Here is a 13,124-nt window from a genome sequence, read left to right on the forward strand (position 1 = left end):
TTACACATTTGCATGCATGAGGAGTTGGGCCTCTTGATAGATCAAGGACTCTATCAAGTTAACACCGCTCCTTCTTTGGATCTTTATTTAAGAAAATGAAAAGGCCACTTTCAACCAAGTGGTCATTACCAACTGCTTATCCCACGAGCAGAGCCACAAAATTGAATGGCTAAATTATTCTAAGGGGCCCATTCCGATCCTGTTCGGAAGGCCTCTGAATCAGATTCTGGTTCACCGAATCCGACACGGAGCCCATGTTTCTGATTGAGCTGTATCCTGTTCGGAGTGACCGATTACGATGCCCAGAAACTGTTAGGGCTGACCGAATCGGTTCCGAAAGACATTGTTATAGGTCTACCTTTTCGGAACCAATTCGTACAGCTCTATGGACACGGTTTCCGAGCGAGCTATTACAATGACAGATTCGGACAGCCGTTCTGATTCGGTTTGTCAGGAACGAATCAGCTGACTGAATCTGTCTTTGGGGGCCCTTAGCATGCCCCCATCATCCGGGGCCTCCCGAATGGGGTCCGTGGAGGTACCCATGGGTCCCGCCTTTCAGACCATGCAAAGTGTGGCAGGCACCATGGGGTGCCTGCCACAGGGTGCACGATTTTTCCCAGCCACCTCTTTCTTCAATGGGAGCCTGTGCTCTTGTTCCCGACACAGGCTCCCATTGAAGTCAATGGAAGTCCGACTGAATCGTATCCGGATGCATGCAAATCGCTCAGTCGAACTCCCCTGATCCGAGTCATCCGGAAAGCATTCCAGAACCGATTCAGTCGGAATGCTTTCTGGAAAAGATCGGAATCGACCCTTAAGAATACTATGGAAACATGAAGTTTACCCATTGACTTACTCACACCTGATAGTTAATGCAGATGCGTGATGAAAACTTTGTTTATTCTTTTTTGTAGGGCAAAGAGGAAAAATATTTTTAAAAACATTGTTAGGGGCCATGTTATGATTCACACTTGTGATGGCTTGGATCTCTACTTAGATAAAAAGTGTATGGGAAATGCTATTGATGGCCAATTTTTGGCCAGCTACCATCACTCAGTTGTGTTTCCCTCTTAGTCAATATGACTCGGCGTCAATTTTATGGTGTTCCAGTGATGAGGTTTCCACTCAGACTTTGACACATTTTGTCTTTTGTTGTAAATAATATGTATATCCTAGGCATACATTTTTAATACCAAATTTAAAACTAAAAGGTTTTTACCAGCACAGTCCTGCACTTTACTTTTTACCCATGTTTTCCACTAACATGTAGTGTTTCGCAATTGGTTGCTATTTAAAATGTGCCACTCACGTGTGCAAATCAATGAATTCTTAGAAATACATGTGATTGTTTTTGACCTTTTATGATCATACACACGCATGTATTGTTTTTATGAGCATTATTCACTTCTGAAGTTATTTGCATTTTTATCCTTGATGTAGGTTTGTGACTTGTGTTCCTGCCATGTTCTTTATAGGAGTTTCTCTAGGATTCAAAATAAAGATTTGATTTGATTTAATTTGACACTGAAACCTCCCAGGAAGTGACATCACATTACCTTCAGCCTGAAGACCACAATAAATGACTTTGCTGACATTAAGAGCAAATTATGTGTAACATTACATAATACACAACAGCCACTAACACAGAAACAATGTATATTTTTTATAACACCTATATTTTAAGTAGGGTGCTCACATGGTAAGAACATTCTACATTTTTGCATTAAAAATGATGTGTTTGACGGAAGAAGAAGGACTGAGGACCCAAGTGTCCAGATGTGATGGTTCCTCTAGTGTCTACTCATGCAAAGCACAGGTTGACGTTTTTAGTTAAACACACGTTTTACAGTAATGACTAATCAGAAACGTGTAGGGTATTTTGTATTTAATCAATAGGGCTATGTGTACCGAGGGACACCCCTGGTGACCTACCAATGGCCTCAATGCGTATCTGCCCCAAGACCTCCAGGCTTGTAGGGCCATCGGTCTTTTCAAAGCTCCCCCGATTTCTCCTCCCACGAGGATGCCCATGGTTTCACTCACAGTTGTTCTTTTTGACTCCGCAGTTCCAGCCAGAGAGGACCGGCCTAACGGTGTGTCCTGCCCATCCTGTTCCAACATGGGCAGCACTGAGTGTGACGACTGGAAGACGCTGCAGTGCACGGACTCCGAGACCTTATGCCTTTCCTTCAGAGGAGTAGTGAACCTCACCGGAGGTACGTAGGGCACAAGTGAAGCTCACGCGCACACACAGTGTTTTATTGTCGCTCTGTATCTTACGCTACAGTCTCCCCATTTGCCCAATTCTCTCATAAACATCTATACCTGTATTTTTGGGGTAATCCGGCCTTTCCCAAACTCTCGGCAGCAATAGCAGGCTAACAAGGTGCTCCAGAACCCAGTCCATTTGCGATGTCTATAGTGGAACAGAAGTCATTCGGGGTAGGGACTGTCCCCCAAGGAGACTAGAATTAAGGGTAACAACATTGGGATGGGCAGCTGAGGCGTAGACCTGGGTATGGGCGTTGAACCCATGTCATCAGGGTACTTATGGCTCATATACCTCATCTTGAGACTGACAGGTAATACAATAGAGTTTTACCAAAATAATATTAAATCTTTGAAGTGGCAATATGGTATCAGCGTGTTTCTCAGTACCTCTCCTTACTATGATGATTGGCGGAGACATGCCACTAAGACAGTGTCACACTTATGCCCACATCAAAGATTTGTTCAACGTTCTCCTAAACAATGAGGTGCATTTTGCATTATCATGCTCCCACAATTCATCTTCCTCCCCTGGCTCTCAAGGCACTATGGGGCATATCATCAAGGACCGGCGATAATTATCGCTAAGCGCACTTAGCGCTAGGATAATTATCGCCGGCTAACGTGGAATTTTATCGCTGAGATAGCGTGCTTTCGGCAACGCTTATCTCAAAAGCGATAAAAATCCTAGCGCTAACTGCCAAATGTAAGATTATCGCTGGAAATCCAGTGATAATCTCACAAAGTTTGGCGATAGCTTGTTGCTAGGGCCTCACAAACTTAGCCAAGATATCCACCTTTCATAGGATATCATGGCTAAGTCAGTCTTGAAGCAGGCGAAAGGAAAGTAGCGATAACTGCGGTTGCGTTACTTTTCTTATCGCTATGCTTGTTAGCGTGCCCATTGATAATTGGAGAAATGTCGGTTAGCCACATTTCTCCAGTTATTTTGGGATGGAACGCTCACTTTGCATCTCATTAGAGATGCAAATGTGGGCGTTACGGGAAAGGGAGCTAATGCAAGGATTCACGCGATAGCGTGACCTTGCTGATAAGGTGATAAAATTATCGCCGCTTTTTGTCTGAAAACGGACGCAAAAGCAGCGATAATTTTATATCGCCTCCTTGCTGATATGCCCCTATATCTGTTGTTGAAGTGCACCTCAAGCACGTGAGAGTACTTGATGCAACGCTGTCCCACCTCTTTTACTCCTTTATTTTGTCTTTCCACAGATCAGTCTCTTAAAAAGGCCACTTTTGGCTGCATAAATTCCGAGGGCTGTGACCAAATTAGGGAGCTTCCAGGAGGTCTGGTCACCGAAATTCAAAGCGCGTCTTGCACCAAGGGCCAGATGACATAATGATGACATCCAGACCATTGAAGTCCAGCCTCGCGCGGGGTTACTGATTGAAGCTTATCCAGACGAGTCCCCATAAGACCAGATTATTCCTTGCTATGGAAGATGGTGGTGGTTCTATCTCCTGGGTACTTTTTGCATCTATTAATAAAGGCATTCAAATATTTCTTTGCAAGAATCACACACGCATTGCACGTGGTTGTCTGGTATGTATTGGCCTAATGTTGTGAACCAATATTGTGAGACAGGTATTTACCTCAGAGATGGGCACTCAACATTCATTCATTTTAGAACTATGTGGTGACAGGGCTTTCACATGGTACACAAGACTATTAAGTAATCTCTATATGCAGATGAATTTCGAGAGATCTGGCGAAGGGTTCCGAGTGGATCTACTTATACTGTTATGATATTGGCTGATCTACATTAACAGAAGAACCTATGGATAGAGGGACTGTAGGGGGTATATGTACACAGGGGATATGAGGGCATTGTGATGGACTGAGGGGATCTCAGGTGATTTACATGTATGGAGTGATATCAGGGGATCTTCATCTTCCTATGGCTTTGTATCTTATAGAAGACTTATCATCCCTGAGTTTCAAGCGGGACGAGGCTACTGCATTGACTTGGGAGGCCATGTTCAGTTTGTCGTCTGTGATGAGATTCTAAGGTTTCTTGCTTGTGAGCAAGGCACAAGTGGGTACAGGTCTGTGGGGTCCCATGGTCAGGTGTTTTTCCTGAAGACCACCACTTTAGTCTTGTTTCAGATCAGTTTAAAGCAGTTGGATTTTATCCAGTTGGCCACTTCGATCATGCATGTGATGTGAGGAGATCTATGCAGAGGAAAGATGAGCTCACCAGAGGTATATGTACAGCAAAGAGGGGAGTTAATGTTCTGCTACAACTTCAGAAACATCTGTTGCTCACTGCGGCTGCGGTTGTCCACTTTGCTCAGTTTCCTTTGATGATTGGGTACTTGGTGAATTAGACAAAATCCAGTTAGAGTCATTGCTTGTCGCCATGACTGCAGTAGCTGCCTCGCTGGAAGACGTGCGTGGACTTAGGTTGGGGTAGCGCTGCTGATGCGGGAGTGCTGCTCCCAGCTTTTTGCTGCCCGAGGAGGGTGCTGCAGGTACCCCAGTTTTCCTGAAAAAGGTGGAGGGTAGCACACCAGCGGTGGCAATGAAGTACTGGGTTTTTCGGAACCCAGCGGTGCCAGGGAACACACCCAAAGACTTCGAGTTCTTCCTGTTTCAGACTACAGAAACACAGAGTCTTCTAGGTGAAGTCAAAGATCGTATTTATTGGCTGCAGCCAGTAACAGGTATCCTAGAAGTACAACACGGTGTATTTTCTCAGGAGACTGCTCAACCTTACAAAGCCAGCCTTCTCTTTTATACAAAATATTATGCTTTAGGCAAACATTCCTTATTTTACAGTTAACCATTCACATATTTTCGCTACAAAGAAAAAGCAAAGTCACGATGACAAGCCCATTGTCCAGCCCTTAAACAATTACCCGGCAAGGCTCATTACTTTCATCAGATATCGACAGACCCCTAATAAAATCGGGCACCTCCTCCTCGTAAAGACAGTCATAAAGAAGGAAACAGGGACAGGTGTGTAGAAGATTAACCATGGTTTGTGTGTGATCAAAGGGTTTTACGATATGTTGGGCCTTGATACTAATCTAATTCGGCCACTGGGAAAGGAACTGGCCGAACAGGTTTTGGCTTCAGGCAGTGGAGTCAGCTTGCCCAGGTCACCGAAGAGTCAACGAAGGTGTGCGTGTCCTTCAGACCCATGCTTGGCTTTAGTTCTGGGCCTATGTGAGGGCAATAACAAAATGGCTGTCGTTCTAAAATGGAACCCGAGTTTGAGGACAGAAACTCCGATTTCAGGAGATCTCATCACTCGAATATGACGCAAATGCTTGTGCATAGTATCCTAATCATTCTCGGTCCGCTGATACCAAATTCGACATGGTAGAACCATGTTAAAATACGTGGTTCCGAAATTTACAGTACCACAGACCCTCCTTTTGCCCTTACATAGGCAAATAACCTACACTCACCCTAGTCTGAGTCTAGGTCTATGTCCATAAAGTCGTGGAGATGTTGGTGTAGCATCATCCTATTACTTAGCTCGTCTCTTGATACAGGCTTCCTTACACACGATGTAGCACAGAGGCCACATATAGCAGGAGCACACTGTACACACAGACAGAACAGGAAAAGAAAGGCTAAGATCATCCCAATGACTATCAGAATCTTCCATCCCCAGGCATATATCAGTTCCCAGAACCACCCCATCAATGACCAATCTCCTTCATCCACACGAATAGATTCGGAAATCTTATGCAGTTTGGAAATGGCCTGGTAAACTGTCGGAGCGTTATCTGGAATGAAAACACAGCAACTTGATTGGATCACTTTACATACCCCACCTCGGTCTGCAAGTATGACGTCTAATGCGACCTTGTTCTGAAGAGTCATAAGGCGATCCGACTGGAGCTCAGCAGTCAAATTATTAAGGGCACTGGCGGTTTCAACTACCGTGGATTCAACCACCCTTGTCAATTGCCTTATGTTCCTGCTGTTAACCATAGGACCCCAAAACGGCAGAGAACCCTTCACGAAATCTCCAAACGTTTGTCCTGCAGTGTCATCCTGACTGATGACACCTCTGACTATCCTTGTCTTATGGTAATCTGCCGCGGTCGTGTAGGTGGGAGGCAACAGGAACGAAACAAAACATGTGCCCGAGAAATCAGGGGGCAACCATGTATACGCTCTGTCATGGCAAATGAAGTAGGTGCCCTTAGCTGCCAGGAACGAAGGGGAAGTCTGAGACGCAAAAACATATGTTTCAGCGCAGATACTTCTCCCTAACTGAGCTCGGGGATTCTTGCCTTTACCTTGCAGACATAGGTGACCCTGATGGGGTACAATCCAAATCGGGGAGGATCTCTTTGCCCGCTGGTTCCCACTCAGAGTAGCTCCATATCCTGTTATGTTCCATCCAATATATGCTAGTGTCTCATCTCTCGGGATAGTCTCATAGGAAATATCTTCCTTAATCATATCTGCTATACCCTTAACTAGAGCACTATTCTTAGGATTATCCTTCACAGAACGTAGGGGATTGGCTTCATGAGCATGTATGAACATCGCTCTATATGCCCACACAGAACCATTATGGCTGAAAGGCAGGACCAGATAAGAGATACCTTTTTCAGTAGTATGGGGCATAAGACCACACACCCAACAGTTAGTTGTGTTCACTACTAATTGGTGTTGGTGTAAAAGCTGAATGAATGAATTATTGACGAATTCTAATCTTCTAGAAGACTCGTGTTCAGGCAGAGGGTGAAAAGAATGCAAGGAAACAGTAGAAAGAGGTATGGGCTGTGTAGTGGGTGCAAATGTCACTTGAAAAGAGAATAAAACATATCCTATTAAAAACGTCATTACGCTAAGCAACATGAAAATGCATAATATTAAAAATCGTTTCTTTGTCATCATTATACACATTTTGGCCTTGAAATCCATCTGTTTGGCAGGTCTCTCATTCTCGGAAAACTCCATCTTCTCTAAACGCTGCTCGTGGTGGTAGGGTGTTCTATGCTAAGGAATGCTTCTGTCAGTCCAGGGCAACTCCCTTAGACCGACCAGAACTGTCAACCTAACGTCTTCAGCTGCACTCCAAAGACTTGGGCAACCACGACCCTGCAGCTGAACCCGGATGGCGGTTCGAAAAACAAAAATAAGAAAGTTTCCCAGATGAGAGAGCTGCACTTTCAAAAATAGCAAAGAAAAAGAATTTTTATTTGTCCATAGTTCTGGGCCTCAAATTATAACGGCTTTTTCCAGGTACTGTCTGGTTCTGGAACAAGAGTTCAGGATCTGTAGTGTCTAATCGAATTGACCGTGGCACAGCTTCTTGCAGAATGTTGTCACTTTCTCTCTCAGAAATTGTTCCGTTTACACGTGCATCGCTAAAAGGCAGAAAACGAGGCACAATCTCAGTCTCAGAGTCAGCGATCCCCTCCTGGACCCACTGGTCGTAGGGCAAAGGCAAAGGGACCCTCTTGCAGTGAACGCCGTGGATCCAGTTCTTTTTCCCTTTTACTCGAACAGCTGATCTCGTTGAGAGAAGGACGAGGTGGGGGCCGGTCCAACGGAGCTCATCATTCTTTGTCCTCTTGAAGTTTTTGACCAACACCCATGATCCATAATTGATAGGATGTCCTGGAGCTTCAGAGACCTGAGGCAGAGTATCATGCACCTGTTGGTGTAAAACACGCAATTTAGCCGTCAATTTATACAGATAATCAAGCAGTACAGGGTGTTCGATCTCACTGAATTTTGTCGGCCTTGGCACTCCCCATATGTTGGCTGGGCGGCCGATCACAATTTCATAGGGACTAAGTCCCACTCGTGAATGCGCAGTCATTCTTGTTGATAGGAGTGCTAAAGGCAGAGCGTCAGGCCATTTAAGACCAGAGCTCGCTTGTTTCTTTGCTAATTTTAGTTTTAGAGTGCCATTATAGCGCTCTACTAGTCCAGCTGATTGGGGGTGATTTGCAGCGTGGAATTTCTGCTGTATTCCTAGCCCTTCACATACTGTTTTCATCACTCGACCCACAAATTCACTCCCATTATCACTCCAGACCATTCTCGGCATTCCAAACCTGGGGAAGAATTCTTTGACAAGGGCTTTAGCTGTCGACAAGGCAGTGTTGTCTTTTAAGGGATATGCTTCTACCCACCTTGAAAAGGCACAAACAACAACGAGTACGTATTTCAAATTGTTGCACCTTTCCATGTGGATGAAATCTAGCTGCAAGACCTCGAACAGATACGTTGGAGGCGCAAAATGACCAGCTGGAGTTGGGGTTCCCCTACCAGGATTGTATTTCAGATACGCCATGCAATTCTTGACCACATTCTCTGCACATTTAGGAATTCCAGCATTTTGCCATACTGGGGCCAACAACTTACAAATCCCTTTCACACTGATATGGGCCATCCCATGGGCCATTGTCACCACTGCAAGTACATACGCATCGGGTAACAACCATCGCTAATGTTCTGATAAGTCAATCCAACAACCATTTTCATCCAATTTACCCGTACTTTCTCTCCACATACTCAATTCTTTCTCTGAAGCTTGAAGGGACTTCACACTCTCTATCGTGTCTTCACACATTCCAACATCACCAACCCATCTTGCAGGGCCTGCAACATACATTCGATTCTTCACATCCTTTGCTGTTTCTTTAGCGATTTCGTCAGGAAATGCATTGCCACGACCAACATCATCAGTGACCTTCTTGTGTGCACTACATTTCACAATCGCGACTTGTAGCGGCAAGGTCAGTGACTCAAGAAGCTCATTCACCAACTGACCATGCTGAATCTTAGCTCCATGCGAAGTCAGGAACCCACGTTCTTTCCACAATCGTCCAAAGCTATGGGCCACACCAAATGCATACTGACTGTCGGTATATATGGTCACTTTCATTCCTTTCGATAACACACACGCTCTTGTAAGTGCAATTAACTCTGCTGCTTGAGCTGAATTATGTGGTATACGTGCAGCTTCAACAATCGTATGCAAAGTCGTGACAGCATATGCTGCAGTCATATCACCATTCGCAAGCTTGAAACATGAACCATCCACCCATAAGGTACCATCACACTCTACAAGAGGAGTATCTTTAAGATCTACTCTCCCTTTCGTTTCTTCTTCTGTCCTGAGAAAACAATCATGCTGTTCAACATCATCTGTCTCTACTGGAATCGGCAATAACGTGGCTGGATTTAACGTACTGCACCTCTTTATGTGCACATGACTCGCTAACAGTGTCAACTCATAACCTGACAATCGAGCGCTAGTTAAGTGCTGTGTCTTGGTCCTGTTTAACAACGTGTCCACTGCATGTGGAACCATCACAATCAACATGTTATTCATTACTAACCCAGCAGACTGTCGAATAGAAAGAGCTGCCGCCGCTGTGGCCCTCAAGCAACTCGGCAATGCTTTAGCTACCGGATCCAAAATCGACGAAAAATACGCGCATGGACGCTGTTTGTCTCCAAAAGACTGTGTCAACACTGACAATGCACAACCTTCTTTCTCATGAACATACAGTGTAAAAGGCTTACAGTAGTCGGGGGTACCCAACACAGGAGCCGAACACAATGCATTACGCAATTCGGAGAAACTTTTCTGACAATCTTCAGACCATGGAATGGGATTCGGTGTATCTTTACAGGTTAATGCTACCAAAGGTTTGGCCAGCAAAGAAAAATTCGGTATCCACTGCCTACAGTATGATGTAATGCCCAAGAACTGAGGAAAGCACTAGCGCTGATCAGTGCTAGTTTCACAAAGGGCACTGATTTTTGGTGTGCTGGATTCACCAGCAAATTTTGATCAATAAAGTTTTCCAAACTTGAAGTTGCTCTTCATTGCAGTATTTTATTCATACTTATGAAGATATATTCATGAAAGTATTCAATAGTTTATACTTGGTATTCAATTCCTTTTACAACAATCCGTATGTTCCCAACAATCCATATATTCCTATTCCAATGCATTTCGGCCTACTGGCCTTCATCTGGGAAATCTATGAAACAAAGAGTGGTATCTATCACTAACAATTCTTCAAAAACAAACAATGTTTAACTCACTAAATCTTTGTCACATATTATCTAGCACCATCAAGTGATATACATACTATGCTACGTGCGACAATTGAAGTAGCCATTTACATTTACGCGTATGGATTATTTTTCGTTGTTAAAACCAAATACATGCGTGTTTTTTCTGTTGTTAACTGGAGCCTAGTAACATTACAAATTAATCTCGCAGTCAGATTGGCTAGCGCAGCGCGTTAACTAACAAATATTCGTGGACGCTTTAAACCAATTTTAGCGGTTCTAGTGTTAAAAAGGTTCAAGTTGCCTCGAGTGGGCTGCAAGCATTAAACGTAACGTGGTAACGTTACTATTTCAACTTACAAACAGGTTAAGTGGCGTGGCACATTAGCCAACAAATGTTTGTTAGCGCTTAAAGCAAATGCTCGCGGTTCCGATATTAAATAAGTGCAGGCTGCTTCGGGTGGGTTACAAGCATTTAAACGTTCTTACCGAATATGCAGGAAAATGAATTCTATCAGCGCTGTAAGCAGAATGTTCTCAACGCGATGCAAGTTGGCGTGTGACGCGTGTGGGCTGTACTACGATGTTTTAAAGTCGCGCATGTATCAGTTAAAGGGCCAGTGTCTATATGTGTGTTTCATACTGAGTAATACTAACTGATCGAAACAATTTGCTTGCCTACCAAAGTTTCCACCCTACCCCTCTCAAACAACACTTACCATATTCACAATTACTCCGCGTACAAAGGATTGTCTCAGACCCGAAGGAATCCAAGACACAAGCACTAATCATGATTGACAAATTTAAGAAACGAGGATACCCAAATGAGGTGTTACAGGATGCCCACAAAAGAGCCACAGCCAAGAACAGGCAGATGTTACTCTCTTCTCAAAAAAGTGTAAAAACAACTAAAATCACATGCGTGAGTAAATATTCTACTATCACTCCACAATTCAAGAAAATCATCAAAAGACATTGGTGTATGCTCAAAACAGAACTGGACTTCAATAACATCTTCCAGGATGAACCCACATTTGCATTTACCAGAGCTAAAAATCTCGGTGAAATCATAAAGAAACCTACTCTCACAAAACCTTTAATAACCTTTAAAGGCACTATCCCATGCAGAAACTGTAGTAATTGCAACAATATCATGGAGGGTAACACCATCACTCACCCCATGCGGGGCAACAAAATCAAGCTACTGGTTAATGGTACCTGTGACACAAAAAACATTATTTATATGCTAAAATGCCCATGCGGAAAAGCCTATGTGGGACAAACTGAACGTAAACTAAAAACAAGATTAACTGAACACAAAAGTAATATAAGAACAAAAGTGTTTAAATCAGCGGTTGCCAACCATTTCATTGAACAAAATCATCAGATTAACCAGATCAGAGCATGTATATTGGAAATTGTGGAAAAAAGTGAAGAGAGAGATAATAGAAAAACTTTATTGACACGTGAAAATCACTGGATATTCCACTTGCAAACCCTGCGTCCTCAGGGGATAAATGAAAGAACTGAATTTAGTTGTTATTTATAAATCCATTAATATTCTGTCATGATTATGTTAATTGTACATTATGATACACTGTTTCCGTGGTATAATATATTGTAAATATCATCGTTGTCATTAAGTGTTAGTATTACTCAGTATGAAACACACATATAGACACTGGCCCTTTAACTGATACATGCGCGACTTTAAAACATCGTAGTACAGCCCACACGCGTCACACGCCAACTTGCATCGCGTTGAGAACATTCTGCTTACAGCGCTGATAGAATTCATTTTCCTGCATATTCGGTAAGAACGTTTAAATGCTTGTAACCCACCCGAAGCAGCCTGCACTTATTTAATATCGGAACCGCGAGCATTTGCTTTAAGCGCTAACAAACATTTGTTGGCTAATGTGCCACGCCACTTAACCTGTTTGTAAGTTGAAATAGTAACATTACCACGTTACGTTTAATGCTTGCAGCCCACTCGAGGCAACTTGAACCTTTTTAACACTAGAACCGCTAAAATTGGTTTAAAGCGTCCACGAATATTTGTTAGTTAACGCGCTGCGCTAGCCAATCTGACTGCGAGATTAATTTGTAATGTTACTAGGCTCCAGTTAACAACAGAAAAAACACGCATGTATTTGGTTTTAACAACGAAAAATAATCCATACGCGTAAATGTAAATGGCTACTTCAATTGTCGCACGTAGCATAGTATGTATATCACTTGATGGTGCTAGATAATATGTGACAAAGATTTAGTGAGTTAAACATTGTTTGTTTTTGAAGAATTATTAGTGATAGATACCACTCTTTGTTTCATAGATTTCCCAGATGAAGGCCAGTAGGCCGAAATGCATTGGAATAGGAATATATGGATTGTTGGGAACATACGGATTGTTGTAAAAGGAATTGAATACCAAGTATAAACTATTGAATACTTTCATGAATATATCTTCATAAGTATGAATAAAATACTGCAATGAAGAGCAACTTCAAGTTTGGAAAACTTTATTGATCAAAATTTGCTGGTGAATCCAGCACACCAAAAATCAGTGCCCTTTGTGACACTAGCACTGATCAGCGCTAGTGCTTTCCTCAGTTCATAGCACATACTCCAAAGCAGGGAGTAAACGAAGGAGCACGATTTACGCCTTTAACCTAAAGATTACCTTGGAGCTGTGCACGACTATTATCTAAATCATTGTAATGCCCAAGAAAGCACGTACTTCTCTCTGTGTTTTTGGCACACTGAACTTTGCAATTGCCTGAATTCTTTCTGGGGTCAGTTTCCTTCCCTCCTTCGATAAGAG

The 13,124-nt window shown here is 43.1% G+C and overlaps 3 protein-coding genes across 3 annotated transcripts in view; 1 reads left to right on the forward strand and 2 right to left on the reverse strand.

The window, feature by feature from the left end:
* LOC146808703 (phospholipase A2 inhibitor and Ly6/PLAUR domain-containing protein-like) overlaps nucleotides 1–3,812 on the forward strand; it is a 198,820-nt gene extending 195,008 nt beyond the window's left edge. The window contains exons 4-5 of the mRNA XM_085615518.1: nucleotides 2,070–2,219; nucleotides 3,505–3,812. Of these exons, the coding sequence (XP_085471644.1) occupies nucleotides 2,070–2,219; nucleotides 3,505–3,632 (278 nt within the window). The 3' untranslated portion in view covers nucleotides 3,633–3,812. The remainder of the gene's footprint in view (nucleotides 1–2,069; nucleotides 2,220–3,504) is intronic.
* Nucleotides 1–13,124, reverse strand: part of LOC146808704 (uncharacterized) — a 509,741-nt gene that overhangs the window by 75,575 nt on the left and 421,042 nt on the right. The gene's annotated exons all lie outside the window — the stretch shown is intronic.
* Nucleotides 4,054–7,183, reverse strand: LOC146808705 (endogenous retrovirus group 3 member 1 Env polyprotein-like). Its single transcript, XM_085615516.1, has one exon. The coding sequence runs from the start codon at nucleotides 7,181–7,183 to the stop codon at nucleotides 5,708–5,710; it is 1,476 nt and encodes a 491-aa protein (XP_085471642.1). The 3' UTR covers nucleotides 4,054–5,707.

The sequence above is a fragment of the Triturus cristatus genome, chromosome 7, assembly GCF_964204655.1.
Source record: "Triturus cristatus chromosome 7, aTriCri1.1, whole genome shotgun sequence".
NCBI lineage: Eukaryota > Metazoa > Chordata > Amphibia > Caudata > Salamandridae > Triturus > Triturus cristatus.

Excerpts from the sequence above, each read along its gene's own strand:
- LOC146808705 (XM_085615516.1), bottom strand. The coding sequence starts at position 7,183 with ATGGATTTCAAGGCCAAAATGTGTATAATGATGACAAAGAAACGATTT.